The sequence below is a fragment of the Crocodylus siamensis genome, chromosome 1 (assembly GCF_052110815.1).
Source record: "Crocodylus siamensis isolate JL-2025a chromosome 1, ASM5211081v1, whole genome shotgun sequence".
Lineage (NCBI taxonomy): Eukaryota > Metazoa > Chordata > Crocodylia > Crocodylidae > Crocodylus > Crocodylus siamensis.
In genome coordinates this window covers 20,345,276-20,360,916 of record NC_143395.1, presented here as the reverse complement: position 1 = coordinate 20,360,916, position 15,641 = coordinate 20,345,276, and the positions used below count along the sequence as shown (strand labels likewise).

The 15,641-nt window shown below is 45.8% G+C and overlaps 2 protein-coding genes across 6 annotated transcripts in view; one reads left to right on the top strand and one right to left on the bottom strand.

Annotated features, from left to right (window-relative positions):
- NBAS (NBAS subunit of NRZ tethering complex) overlaps window positions 1–15,641 on the bottom strand; it is a 378,957-nt gene that overhangs the window by 332,953 nt on the left and 30,363 nt on the right. The window lies entirely within an intron of this gene.
- On the top strand, window positions 11,994–14,938 carry LOC149872631 (uncharacterized). The gene is made up of 3 exons (XM_090031324.1): window positions 11,994–12,012; window positions 13,515–13,639; window positions 14,186–14,938. Exons 1-3 carry the CDS (start codon window positions 11,994–11,996, stop codon window positions 14,936–14,938), a joined length of 897 nt encoding a protein of 298 aa, XP_089887450.1.

The window sequence follows — 15,641 nt, the reverse complement described above, 5'->3', positions numbered from 1 at the left end:
TGCTGAGAGAAAAGCACATGGTTTAAGAGTAAAGAAGCCCAGACCTATACAAAACTCCCAATAACAAGGTAAAAACTCTCCTTATAACTACTAGCCTTCATGAACCTAAGCCTTTATCCCTAAACATAATTCTGACTTCCTTATTTAAGTATCTACCTCTTTCTGCCTTTAATATTTGATTTAAAAAGAATGAAATCAACATATTATCTAACCTGTAAAACTGAAACCCTAAAACGTTATATACAAAATATAACACATGCAAGTGGTAATGGGCTATGATTATTATGCAAATCCTTAGACTTAGAGGGAAAAGAGTCACTAGCCTAAAAAGTGAATATACATGAGGAGGTAGTTTCAACATGTACCCAGATTCCATTCCAAGAAAAAGCAATAGGGCTAAAAAACTATCTACATCTTAGAAAATTTAACAGCTTCTTACACAAACCTTTTAGCTTTTTTAAATACAATTATTTTGCTATGTAACATCCTTTTCCATACAGAAGCCAGACAGTTTATATTATTCATTCAGGCACAGTACCAAAAACATACAAGTAATTTTGCTGAAATCAAAGAAACTTCATATATACATAGTTGCTCGTACACAGAAGTATTCATAACTAGAGGCCGAGATATCCTAAAAATAACAAATTATTTTAATGTTTTCTGGGTTGAACTTATCTAAAGTGTTAAAATAAAACTTCACAAGCATAAACTATATTTCAGTCCATGATGAAGTAGGCTTCACCTTCAAGAAGTTAGCACAATCAACAATAATTGCACTATGCATTACACAGTAGATTAGGGTTGTCTAAATAGTGATCTGCGAGTAGTAGGCAATTCACAACAGGTTAAACTGCACCCCACCAGACTCCCACCCAACCAAAACTCACCCCATTACTCTGGCTGCAGCAGCAGCCAGGGGCTCCAACTTTCCCTTCCTGTTCCTTCCCCTACACACCCAGAGGAGTAAGCAGTACGGCATAGCTTAGCACAGCCTTCAGTGCCAAGGAGCCCACAAGTTAGGTGCCCGAATAGCACGGTACAGTAAGTGCTCAGAGTCAGGAAGCTAAGGGTGAACACCAAGGCACCTGGACACACAGTGCAGAAGGAAAGCAACCACAGCAGTGGCAGTGGCGCAGGGGGAGGAGGGGTTTATAGTGCAGCAGGGGAGGCATGTAATGTAGAGGCAGAAGGGAAGGCACGTGGAACAGGGGGGATGCATCTGGAAGTGCACTGGGGCCTATGGCACCCCTACTGGTGCAGTCCCTTCTAATGTAACCCAAGGGGCATGTGGTCTCAGCCACACTGAAGCAGAACAGTCCTGCAATAATAAAAAACTGTCCCAGCAGTTCTAGTCCAATAGCAGGTTTTCATTCAGAAGCACTTTGAAAACAAAAAGTATTAATTTGTAAAAGGAGCTCTAGCATGCCACAGACCTTGTGTAAGAAAAACATGCTATTTAATATTGTCCGCATCTCCCAAAGGACAGTAATAGAAACAGACATTCATCCTGAAATCACAAGTACTGGTTAAATGAAAAAGAAAATGGATGGACCACATTGTATCCCCTACAGTCCACTTCTCTTTCTTTTAACTAATGGGGAAAGCAAGCTCTATTGTCATTGACCTTTTGTGGTGGACATCACATTACAAGTGCCTGAACATTTATATCTTGGGTCCATTAGTCTGAGCACTTCAAGTAAACTCAATTGCTTCAGCAGCTTCTAGGGCAAGACAGATTTTTCTAACACACTACCAACTCATGCAATGATTTAGGGCCCAAGCTAACTCCCACTGAACACAGCAGAAAGCCTTTCACTGACTTCAGTGATACTTTAAACAGGCCCTTTTAGGAAAAGCACATCCTGTATAGCACCTGAGTAATTAACGTTGTATGCTCCTTGTGGCCATTAGATACAGATGATGGGCCGGGTATATTATACAGTAACTGCAATCCTTAATGGCCCATAAAATGAAGCAGAAGCCACTGTTATTCAATATTTGAAAAGGAAAAAAAAGTGCATCTCTGATGAGAACAAAAGCAGTATGACAAGACTGAGAATACATCTGTTTCCTCTTAAAAGATTTATGACATTTGTGAATCTATCTTATTACCAGTACCTAAAGCTTGGATCAAGACTGATATGAAATTCAGTAACTACAGAAAATACTTTATGCTTTAGCAATATGGTGGAAGATTTTACTGTAAATAATACCTTGCATTACACACAGAATTACACAAAGCAATTTTTGACACAGAGCTGTCAGATTCTTGATCAACCTCCTCAGTAAAGACTCCTGGCTGGATGTGGCACTGAAGTGTTAAAAATAATAACTCAGAACTCTTGCTTTGCATTTCTGAATAATAGTCTAACAACGTACAAGAAACATGTTAATCCATTAGTCTGGTGATTATAGTTTCATAGTTTCATAGTAGCTAGAGTCGGAAGGGACCTAGGTAGATCATCTAGTCCGACCCCCTGCCTTAGCAGGAAAGAGCACCGGGGTCAGATGACCCCGGCAAGGTGCTCATCTAACTTCCTTTTAAAAATACCCAGGCTAGGAGCCTGCACCACTTCCCCTGGAAGCTGGTTCCAGGCCCTAGCCGCCCTGACTGTGAAGTAGCGCCTCCTAATATCTAATCTAAACTTACCCTCCGCCAGCTTGTGACCGTTATTCTTGGTCACTCCTGGCAGCGCACGGGGGAACAGGGACTCCCCCAATACCTGCTGATCCCCCCTGACCAGTTTGTAGCAGGCCACAAGGTCCCCCCTTAACCTTCTCTTGTGGAGGCTAAACAGGTTCAGGTCCCGTAGCCTATCCTCATAAGGCCTGCCCTGCTGACCCCTGATCATACGAGTGGCCCTCCTCTGAACTCTTTCCATATTGTCCACGTCCCTCTTGAAGTGTGGCGCCCAGAACTGGACGCAGTACTCCAGCTGCGGCCTGACCAGTGCCGCATAGAGGGGGAGGATCACCTCCCTGGACCTGCTCGAGATGCATCTGTGGATGCATGACAGGGTACGGTTGGCCTTCTTGACTGCCTCCCCACACTGCCGGCCCATGTTCATCGTGGAGTCAATGACGACTCCAAGATCCTTTTCCGTCTCCGTGCTGGCAAGAGGGGAGTTCCCCAACCTGTAAGTGTGGTGCCGGTTCTTCCTCCCCATGTGCAACACCTTGCACTTATCAGTGTTAAACCCCATCCTATTCTCATCCGCCCACCGTTGCAACCTGTCAAGGTCAGTTTGTAGCCTATTGCACCCTTCTAGTGCACCCACATCCCCCCACATCTTAGTGTCATCAGCAAACTTGAACACGGTGCTTTCTACCCCCTCATCCAAGTCACTGATGAAGATGTTGAACAGTGCGGGCCCGAGGACCGAGCCCTGCGGAACCCCACTGCCCACGTCCTTCCAGGTCGAGAAGAACCCATCCACTACCACCCTCTGGGTGCGGCCCTCCAACCAGTTGGCGACCCATTTGACCGTGTGGGCATCGACACCACAGTCTCCCAGCTTTTTGATGAGGACAGGGTGAGAGACAGTGTCGAAAGCCTTCCGGAAGTCCAAAAAGACTACATCCACAGCAACCCCTGCGTCTAATGATTTGGTGACCTGATCGTAAAAGGCCACCAGGTTGGTCTGACAAGACCTGCCACTGATGAACCCGTGTTGGTTGCCCCTGAGCATGCATTCCCCCGCAAGGCCCTCCTGGATGTGTGCCAGGATAATTTTTTCAAAGAGCTTACCCGGGATTGAGGTCAGACTAACTGGCCTGTAATTTCCCGGGTCCTCTTTTTTTCCCTTTTTGAAGATAGGGACCACATTGGCCCTCTTCCAGTCCTCCGGCACCTCGCCAGAGCACCACGAGTGCTCATAGAGCCGTGCCAGGGGTCCCGCAATGACCTCAGCCAGTTCCTGTAGAACCCTAGGGTGAAGATCGTCCGGACCAGCGGACTTGAACACGTCCAGCCTCTCCAGAAGTACCCTAACTAACTCCTCGCTAACCCTTGGCCCAGGCGTGTCTCTCTCGGGGCCCGAGGGGGGCCCAGCAGGGAGGTGGCTGAACTGGTCCCTGCATACTTACTTTGCATACCATATTTATTCAAATATAAACAACCCTAAATATAAGACAACCTCCACCCCCAATAATTAGATTGTATACACAGAAAATGTATAAATTTGTTATAATTTTCCAGGTATATAATTTAATTTTGCCTTGAATTTGTCACCCTCCCACTGCTACAAAACGGAAAATAAATCTGGGGAATAGCTAACCCCACTGCCTTCTGCCCCCGGCAACTTCTTCCCCCTGCAATCCCTCCCCCAACTTCTTCCTGTCAGATCCGGCGCTCCCATAGCGCATGGAAGTTAGGTGCAAAGTTGAAAACACTGACCTGGAAATAAATGTTCTTGTAGTAATTTGCCATAGACTTAGTTCATCTAGAACTGATTCATTTTACCATTTTTGAAACTACTGCAAGTTTTAGCAAAGGTACTCCAGAAACACACTTTGTAACAGCACTTTTATACATACTTAGAGGGAATACAAACCATGCATGTTATTAGTCCACACTCAAAGGACTCATGATTTACCAGATAGTTAAGGCCTAATTTAAATGACAGGCCCAGCTCACTAGTATCTCGGCCCGATCATGGCAGGGGCCACCATTTTCATACCGAGATAATGGTGCATGATACAAGCAATCACTGCGGGGGGGGGCACTCATCTTGCAGCATGCCTGAAACCTAACAGACTCAAACCCACCCAGCCAACCCCACCCAGCATCGTGTTGCCCACAGCCAACAAAGCACTGCAAGGCGGGCAGGGTGGCTGGAGCATAGGTGGCATCACTCACATCCAAGGGGGCCCAGCCTGGCTGAATCTGCCTGGCATCACTGGGGCAGTGGCTCAGCAACACCTGCAGCCAAAGGTTTGCAAGGTGAGTAACAGGGCTGGAGCACAGGCAGTATTACTTCCATGCGGAGGGCCACTGCCCGTCCGCCTTGCCTACTGCTGGCCCCACCCCCACCCCTGCTCCACTCTGCTCTACACACAAGAGCCCTGCTTGGGCAGTGCAAACACCTGCTGGTGCCCCCATCTTTTTGGAAGGAAATGCCACATGATATGGCTGCTTGGAACTCCCCAGCAAGCAGCTGTGTCATGGCATTTTCTTGCAAAATGCATTTTTCATGAAAATCGCTTAATTTTGCAATTCTGAAAAGTGCAAAATTGCAATGTAAACCAAGCCCTACATATAGTTCGTCGGGCTGGGCCCCATCAGTCAACAACATTTCAAGCCATAGTAACCTCACACCTCAGCACTGCTCAGTATGTGTGCGCACTCCAGAAACCCCCCACAAAGGATCCATGTGCTAATTAGAAGCACTATAATTGGAACCGTGTATTCTTAGCATGAGACCTGGTATCCTCCAAAAAATTCATATGCAGATGAGACACAAGGCAACATGGTCTGGTTACAACTCTTGAAGGCCAGGGCAACAATAATCATCATTCATGAGGGATCCTGGTTCTCTCCAATTTAAAATAACCCCCAATTTTCAGTTTAAAAAAATGTAACCCCAAATTCACATTTTTCCTTGATTTAAATAAAACACCAACAATAGATGTAGATATAGTAGTGTTTAATTTTAATCATGGAAAAATGTGGATGAAAGATGTATATGGCATCTGGTCTCACATGCTCAGTATCTTGTTGATACTTAAGTAAACCTATTTTGTCACACACATAGACACACAAAGTTCATTCAGGTGCACCAAGTCAGGCACTCAAAAGTTGGGAAAAAACATTCTAGCTGCCTTTGGTGAAATTTGTCTGCATGTCTAAGAAATACAAGAACAGAAGAAGGGGAAAAGATGATTTTCAAAGTTTATAGTCCAGAAAAAGCCAAATAGAATATCATTGGATAACTTAGCACTGAGTGCAAGACACAGGAGGTGACAATGCCTCTCTACTCGGTACTGGTTAGACTTCATCTAGAGTACAGTGTGCTGTTTTGTGCTCCACACTTCCAAAAACAAAAAAAAAAAGACGCAGAGAAGTTAGAGAGGACCCAGATGCAGGCAACAAGAATAGCAAAAGCCTTGAAAGACAAAAATCACACAGAGATAAGTTGTGTAAAAGTTCCTTAAACGGGGACATAATCACAGTCTTCAGATACCTAAAGCACTACCATACAGAAGAGGCAAAACACTTGCAGACAAGATTGGTATACATCTGTATTCCGCATATGCGTGATACTATTAAGATACTAGGTACTATTAAAGGAGTTCAACATGCACAAAGACTGAATAATTTTGCTTGATACCATGCAGCTAATAATTTGTTGAAAAGTATTTGCAAGATCAATGTTATGCATTTTACTTCTCTCAAGTAATTTATTTCTTCTGTCTCATCCAAATCTCTGAAAAGCTAGTTCCACACGCATACAATAGATTGCTCATCTTGCTGCCTAATAAAAAGTGGTACTGACCGTAAATTTAAACAGTGCCACAATGAAACATGCAAGTCAGGCTCCAATAACAGTGGCAATATGTCAGTGCAGTGACTGGGGCCCGTATGTCACAAGAGATCTACTGTACAGCCGTCACTCACTAATAATCACAAGGCAGATGTCACAAGCCAACAAAAGAATAATCTATTTACAACCATTTACAACTTAGTCAGTCCACTGGCATTTCACAAGTTTTCCATTAGCTTAGCCTCATCATGCAAAAAAAGTCACTAAATTAAACATCTCAATGGTAGCAGAGGCCTGAAATTCGATTACAATTGACTGCTTTCTGTTGCCAGAGGTGAGTAATAGCTAAACAGTAGCATGAAAACCAAAGGGAAGAGTTGCCAATAACAGAAACAGCAGCAGAAGCTCTAAGCCTTCCCAAATTAGCTTTTAAAACCTCCATCCAAATAAATCTTTTCCCAGACACTTTGGAAAAACTGTCACATACAGTGCAACATATTTATAATTTAAAAGTTTCTTCTCAGGATAGATGAAATTCAGTGACAGCTGGAATGAAGCTGCTACATCAAGTTAGACAAAAAAAAACCCTTCTCCCAAGACAAAAAGCCTTCTCTTAGGATTAAAGAAAAATATTCATCATGGCAGCACATACTTAAAATTTTAAAAAGCTCTTTACAAAGCCAGCAAAATGCAACAGCAGGGGAAAAAGCTATTAAGATGAACAGAAATGATCCCTGAAATACTACTATCAAAAGACCCCCAAAGCTCTTTTGAAAGCCACAGAGGCAGCTTGGGCCTGTTTATTATCTTTTCTTTCCCCCACCTTGGACTGGACAAGATGCTTAAAATACTCGACAGGTAGCCTAAGACTGCCAGTAAATCAGGAGTCCTTGAGTCAAATACACTTAAAAGTTTTACTTCATTTTTATAGTCTGCCTAAGCCAAGACTATGCCAATAGAAACATAAGATTAAATGTACTTTTCCCTACTCCCCACCAAAAAAAATATAATCAAGAACTTTGTGCACGAAAAACCGATTATGCAATCTCACTACTCATCCAATACTGAAGATATATACAGAATTTTACAGCTAGTAAAAGTAATGCTTTCTCATGATCTAACCAAAAAGAACTGGACATTGTAAATTAATGATGCTTTCAAATCTAAAGGCTATTAAAGAGCTGCCAGAATAAAACTACCTATACAGACTCAACTGCTAGACAAAAAGGACTACAATCAGTAAAAAAATCTGCATGGCTAAGATGCATTTAACTTCCATTTTACTCAACCAAGTCTCAAAACCCCACGGCAGTTGCTGACTAACCCTAAAGTACACCTACATCTCAGCTTTTAACAATATGGTACCCCAGGGCACTATTCTCCACAGCCCCAGAGGTAGGTGCCAAGTCTCCTGAAGAAACAAGATTTAAGACAGACCCAGTCTTCAGCATTTCTTCTGCATTAGCTCAGGCAGCTCCTACTAAGTGTACTGGCTTTCACAGATCCAATTTTGTGAGATCTCTCTCAGGGCTGTAGATGCTCTTCCTGAGTCAAGGATATCGGCTGTAGTTGTGTTGGTCTACAAAGGCCATAGGCAGAAAAGGGTTTTTTGGCAAATCCAGTATCTTTTATTAAACCAACTCAAATAGTTGGAAAAATTTGCTTCTGATGATGAGATTGGTGAGGTTTGGTGCTTGTTTAAAGGATAGGCTGGGTGGTTCTGGAAAGATCTGTTTAGGAACTGGGTTGTCTTCTAGTATAGGTTGCAATTGTTTAAAGATTTTCCATATAGGTTCCAGGGAAGGATGATACATAACCAGTAGTGTGAGATTCATGGGGGTTTTCCCTCTACACTGCAGCAATTCTTTGCAGGGTATCCAGGTGGCTATTTAGAAAGTGCAATCACCTTGTTAAGTGAAAGCCTTTTTGAGATTTGTAAAGTGACAATCACAGGTTACAGAGTTAAGCATTTGTCTAAACACTTTCACTCATTCTCCCTCACTTCCCAAACCAAATACTATTTATAATATATGCATAACATAGCTACATAAAGGCTATCATCTTATCTACCCATTACGGGTGATATCCAGTCTCATACACTGCACTAAATGCATGAGGGTTGGCTCAAGCCCATTGCAACTTTCAGTCTCACTATGACCAGCTCCTATTCCAACCAACCGGCATTCCGTTATGCATCTGACTGCCCGAACCCAACCCCTCCATCTTCCTTTGCAAGCTACGGACTCCACCAATTCTTCCATATTTATTATATCAAAGTAAACTGGAGATTCCTTCCACCAAAACAGAGCCACAACAATACAAACTCCTCAAAAACTATAAAGCTTAGAAGGAACCAGAGTTCTAACCTTAGCAGATAATATAGGTTGCATAATCTTACACAACGATCCCTGCTTCTAGCCCACAAATTTGTGATAAAAGAAGTTTATATCTTGATTCAAGAATAGGCATCTTATCCTAGTGATAAAGGACTGACAACTACAGATGTTTCAACAGTTAATTACTATCACTGTTAAAAAGTTTTCTGACTTCTAAGCCACAGTTCTTGGAAAATAAAAGGGACAAGAATGCACTGTTTGCAGGTGTAGTCATTGCTTTGTAGAGTGTGTAAGTTCTTCCACACTAGACCATAACAGTGACTGCCATAGATTGCAGACACACACATTATTATTTTAAATATTTTCTTCTTTCAGACTGGCAAATCAAAAAGTACAGATTGTGTCAGCACACAAGAACTAGAAACTGAAACCAAGCTCCAATGTTCTAACGTAGCGTAGAGAAAAAAATAAGTAACATTTCTTCAAGCTTTCTGCACATTGGGTGCATCTACACATGCCATTAAGGCAACGTAATAAACTCTGGGGCAGTTCATGCTACCCCTGGGTGCAGCGTCTTCACGTGTGCCGGAGACTGCAGCAGTTTGCGCTGGCAGCAGGCCTTGCAGGTCAGCCCCAGGCTCCACGTGGTGGCATCAAGCAGCAGAGGGGCTGGCAGGAGCCAGACATCCAGCCCCAAGCTGGCTAGCCTGACTGGGCACAATTAACATGCTCAGTCAGCATCTACACATTTCAGCACAATGAAGTACTCCACCTTGCAAGTACTATCTTACAGCAGAGTTGATTAGTTTACTGCATCCCTAATACCAGCACATGTGTAGGCTGTGAAGCTTTACTGCAGAGCCAGTTAGTCAACTGCAGTAAAGTACATGGGTAGATGCAGTCACAAAGTAACAAGACTAGTATTTGTGATCCATAGTTCTATTTCTCCCATTTTCTACCCCAGATAAAAATTATGCAGAGATATCATTTATTAGCTGTGCTTTGTGCTTTTGTTACTGACAGAAAGATCAGAGTATCTTGTAGTTGGAACGGAAAGCGGCAAGGTTTGAGTTGGTTTGTGGTGGCTGTGGAAGTTTCCTTCATTGCCCAGCACTAACCCCCTGCGAAAAAAATCCAACTCCTTTATAAAAGCTACTTCTAATCTTACATCATATTGCTTCACTGTGACTGAGGAACTCAGTCACTATTCTAAAGATAGAGAAGATCTCTGAGGACAGAATGCTTAGTTGCATCATAGTTTCAGTTTCTAGGGTCGGAAGGGACCTGAGCAGATCATCTAGTCCAACCCCCTGCCATGGCAGGAAAGAGTACTGGGGTCAAACGACCCCAGCAAGATGTTCATCTAACCTCCTCTTAAACACCCCCAGGGTAGGAGCCTGCACCACCTCTCCTGGAAGCTGGTTCCAGGCCCTAGCCGCCCTGACTGTGAAGTAGCGCCTCCTGATATCTAACCTAAATCTACCCTCTGCCAGCTTCTGACCGTTATTCCTGGTCAGAATAACCAGGTTGGTCTGACAGGACCTTCCACTGATGAACCCATGTTGGTTGCCCCTAAGCATGCAGTCTCCCGCTGGCCCCTCCTGGATGTGTGCCAGCATAATTTTCTCGAACAGCTTGCCTAGGATCGAGGTGAGACTAACCGGCCTATAGTTTCCCGGGTCCTCCTTCCTGCCTTTTTTGAAGATGGGGACCACGTTGGCCCTCTTCCAGTCCTCCGGTACCTCACCAGAGCACCACGAGTGCTCGTAAAGCCGTGCCAGGAGACTTGCAATGACCTCGGCCAGTTCCTGTAGAACCCGAGGGTGGAGATCATCCGGGCCAGCTGACTTGAATACGTCCAACCCCTCCAGAAGCTCCCTAACTAAATCCTCGCTAACCCGTGGTCCAGGTGTGCCTCCCCCGGGGCCCGAGGGGGGCCCAGCAGGGAGGTGGCTGTTCTGGTCCCTACTTAGGAAGATGGAGGCAAAGAAATCGTTAAACATTTTAGCTTTGCCATCTGGTATGACGACCAAGTTACCCATGGCGTCCTGCAAGGGCCCCACATTACCCGGGACCTTCTTTTTACCCCCTGCGTATTTAAAAAAAGACTTCTTATTGTCTTTATCTGGGAAGCTAGTCCCAGTTCCATCTCTTCCTTGGCCTTCCTAACTGCCCCCCTACATCCCCGAGCAACTACAGAATAGTCCTCCCTGGTGATGACTCCTTCTTTCCATTGGGTGTAAGCCTCCTTTTTAGCAAGGAGACATTCCCGGATGCTTTTGGTGAGCCATGGAGGCTTGTGTGCTCTCCTCCTCCCTTTGATCCTCGTTGGGATTACCTTCCTTTGGGCTTGGAGGATCATCTCCTTAAGGAGCGACCACTCTCCTTGGACACCTGGCTCCCCTCCCCCCCCGGACCTCAGCGCTTCTCCAACTATCCTCCTTAGCTCGTTGAAGTCTGCCCTCCTAAAATCTAGGGCCGCTGCCTTACTGCATTTCTTTGCCACCTTGCGCTGGATGGTGAATTCCACCAGGCGATGATCACTGTCGCCCAGGTGGTCGAGCACTCGCAGCCCCCTCACCAGGTCATCACCCGTGGCCAGCACTAGGTCCAACAAGGCGTCTCCCCTGGTGGGGCTGTGCACCTCCTGGGTTAGATGGAGGTCCTGCACTCTGGCCAAGAACCTACGGGAGCGTTCAGACCTGGCTGACTGCTCTTCCCAGCAGATGTCTGGGAAATTCAGGTCCCCCGTAACAACCACATCCTTAGCCTCCACTACCTACATCAATGCTCCAGAAAAGACAAGCAGAGATTTGGTTTGTGGTATCCAGAAAGATCTTGGGGCATTCATGCATTTCATTTATTCCTTTTCAATTTTGGAAGATGAAAAGTTAAATTTAAAATTTGGAAGAGAAGGATGAATTATTCCCCTCTCACATCAACAACCCATTTTAACAACTAGATGCATCACTGCACTCAGCCCCAGTATTTGATATTATATCCAAAAATACCAGATAAGCTTGGTGCATCTATTGGCACTATTATCCATGAAACTCTTAAGTTCCCACATTTCACAGCCATTGTTTGATATTCTAAAAATCAAAGGATTGACTCTTAAAGAAAAAATTCTTGTGTTCTTAAAAATAGCCTGCAATTACACAGCAATAGTGACATGCGATTGCATGAAAGAGGTAAGAAACAAGTAAGATATCAACAGCTTAACAAAATAAAATGTAAAAATTAAACAAACAGTAGACCATAAGATAGATGTTGGTAGTTATTTCATTTTCTATAAGCTGAAAGTAGCCATACAGGACCCTAAGAACTTTATTTACTAGGCAATTTTTAACTCAATAGGCTCCTTTTAAATCTTCTCATTTTATTGAATTAAAAAAAAAAAAAAAAACTGGTGCAACTCCAATAATCAGCTTTGTTCATGCATTTTGAACTCTGTGTGGTGTCAGGAGTCAGAAACCTTCTGATACTAATAACAAATACAAAAAAAATCAAGAGGATAAGCCTGCATACCAGATCAAAGTATCAACTTCTTCATGCTTTTCAAACCCAGAGTTACACAACCTTTAAAATATCTATTTGTTATTACTACTGAACATATTCTTTCTAGTCTTCCAGATAAGGCGATTTTGTTATTAGGATCATCTCTAAATGCTAACAGTACAAGTTGTCTGAACTATCCCTTTGGCAAAGGATATAACACGTTTTCACCCAAGGGCACTCATCCCCTACAGAATATGAAGTGGGATTTTTTTGTGAAACAGGGGGAAGCAACTTCCGTAAGAAAAAAAAAGCTGTAAGCTTTCCATAAAACAGCCACAATTACAAATATTCTAGTTAGAAGATACTCCAAACCACAAAAAGCAACAGACAGTCTTCTTTCTTTTTCTTTACATTAATATCCATCAAATTAAAAGACTCAGACCAACCCACTAAGGTACCCTGGGGGCAGAAGTTGAATAATTTTACAACAGAAATGGTTTCATCTCTGAGGTGCTTTTCTATGCATAAATGTTCTGACAAGATTGTTTTTGTGCAGCTAACTGCAAAATATCCATAGCTTCTATTACTCAACTGTCAAGTCGATTTCCCATTTCTATAGATTCTATAAAGAACTAACCCATTCCTCTAGCAAAATATACATATATATACACATACACACATACACTGATGATATAATTTTTCCAGAACTGACCAGAAAATGAAACAGCCACAAATACCCATGTAAGAATGGGATCTGTCAAACACACTCTTAAGTTACTGTATTAACCAATACTCCTCTCATAATAAAGTAAAATTCTGAAGTTTTAATCAAATCACAGTAATGAAGCTGGCAGTAAGAAAGATGGCTTTTGTAAAATTTGGAAGCCAATATAAATGTCAAGAGCAAAGTAGCCCTGAATGAGGCACAGAGAGAGCAGGCACCATATAAGCCCCTTCACACAACAAGGTTTTATAGCCCTGACTTACCATCACCCTGGAGTTCTGGAGGAGGGTGTCAATTGTACTGAATGTGAATTGCATCAGGTTACGTGATGTTAACAGATTAGGCAGGAGAAGCAGAGCAAACCTCTTTCTAACTATGGGGAGGATTAAACACCAGTATTCCCTCCCCTGCCCGTGAGACAGATCTAGCTCCCAGCCCCAATCAGGTCCACACCAATCCCGGTGTGCAAAGACAGCACAGAGTCCTTCCCACACGTGTGCCTCCTTTCTGGACCCGGAGCGGAGGAGAGTGCAGCAGTAGAAGCGGCGGCGGCGAGCGGAGCAGCTGAGGGGCCAGCAGCAGCTGATCCCCCTAAGGTAAGTGGGGCTGAGGGACTGAGGGGCCGGCGCAGCTGAGCCGGATCCGGAGGGGAAGCCCCCCGGGTCCCTCTTAGCTGAGCCGGTAGGGAGCCGCGCTCCCGAGCCGCGCGAACAGAGCGCGCAAACAGGCGCGGTCTGTAAGAGCGCGCCGGTGTTTGCGGCGGCGTTCGCGCCGGCGGGCGAGCAGGCGGGGCCCAGAGGCTGACCCCTGCTCTGCTAGTAAGGGCAGCAACTCCTGCGATGGTGTCGACACGGAGTTCTGCCAGGGCCCCTGCCCGGGGGGCGCGGCCTTCCCGGGGCTTGTCCGAGGCCTCCACCCAGACAGAGCCCTCGGGGGGGCTGCCGTCCTCCAACCCCCTGGCCTGCGGGAACTGCCTGGCAAGGTCTGGGGGGGCAGGGACTGGGGACTCCTGCACCTGTCCTGTAGGTATCCGCCTTAGGACCCTGGAGGAGCGGGTGCAGGAGCTCCTGGAGGAGGTTAGCAGGCTGAGGGGAATCCGTGAGGCAGAGGAGGAAATTGATAGGTATTTTCTTTCTCTGCAGGGTGATACAACAGAGGAGAGGGCAGACCGGGATGAGCCCTCCACCGCTGAGTGGCAGACAGTCTCCCGCGCCAGAGCTATTAACCATGTTGCGGCACCAGTTCCTCCTGTCCATCTGGAGAACAGATATGAGGTCCTGGCAGCCCTGGAGGAGGAGGGAGCAGTGGAAGATTCCAGGGAGGAGACTTTGTGCACACAATGTCCTGTGCGGGCGGCGGGAGTCAAGAGGCCTAAGAGGAGGAAGCGTCGCGTCATCGTGATTGGTGACTCCATCCTGAGAGGTACGGAGGGCCCCATCTGTCGCCAGGATCCCTCAGCACGTGAGGTATACTGCCTGCCCGGAGCGAAGATTCAGGATGTGAAGGGGATGCTCCAGTCCATCATCCAGCCCTCCGATTATTACCCCATGGTCCTTGTCCATGTGGGTACTAACGATGCGGCCAGGAGAGCCCCTGATCGCCTGATGGAGGACTACCATGCTCTGGGAGGCGTGCTGAGGGAGATGGGCGCACAGGCGGTCTTCTCTTCCATCCTGCCAGTGAGCGGACGCGGCAGACGTCACGAGATGTGCATTGCGGAGACCAACTGGAGGCTACAAGAATGGTGCTTCGAGGCGGGCTTTGGCTTCCTCAGCCATGACCGGCACATCGTGATGAGAGACATGCTGGGATGGGATGGGCTCCACCTTTCCCCTAAAGGTAAGCGTGTGTTCTCTTCCAGGTTGGTGAACCTCCTTCGGCGGGCTTTAAACTAGGCTCGTCGGGGGAGGGGGAAGATGAGGGCGGAGGAGACGATGAGATACCAGGCCCAGCAACAGCCAGCGAGCCCAGACCAATGGTCAAAACGGAGAAACAGGTAAGCGATAGGGGACGGGGCATTGCTGTGACTAGGGGGTCAGTGGGCACAACCGCTGAAGGCCTCAAATGCCTCTACACGAATGCTCGAAGTATGGGGAAGAAGCAGGAGGAACTCGCCCTCCTCCTAGCTGTCACCAGCCCTGACATAGTAGGGATCACAGAAACGTGGTGGGACTCATCGCATGACTGGGCGGTGAGTGTCAAGGGCTATAGGCTATACAGGAAGGACAGGATAGGAAGGAAAGGTGGAGGAGTAGCACTCTACATCAAGGAGGAATATACTTCCTCGTTAATTAGCATGGGGGTAGAGGGGGGGCACTCTGAGGTGCTCTGGGTTAGAGTAAAAGGCAGTCCAGGGGAGAGAGACTTAACGGTGGGAGTCTATTATAGACCTCCCAACCAGGGAGAAGAGCTCGACCTGGAATTCTTAGGTCAGCTTACAGAGGCAGTGAGGGCTAAGGATGTGGTCATCATGGGGGACCTAAACTTCCCAGACATCTGCTGGGAGGAGCAGTCAGCCAAGTCTGATCGCTCACGTCGGTTCTTAGCCAGACTGCAGGACCTCCATCTAACCCAGGAGGTGCACAGTCCCACCAGGGG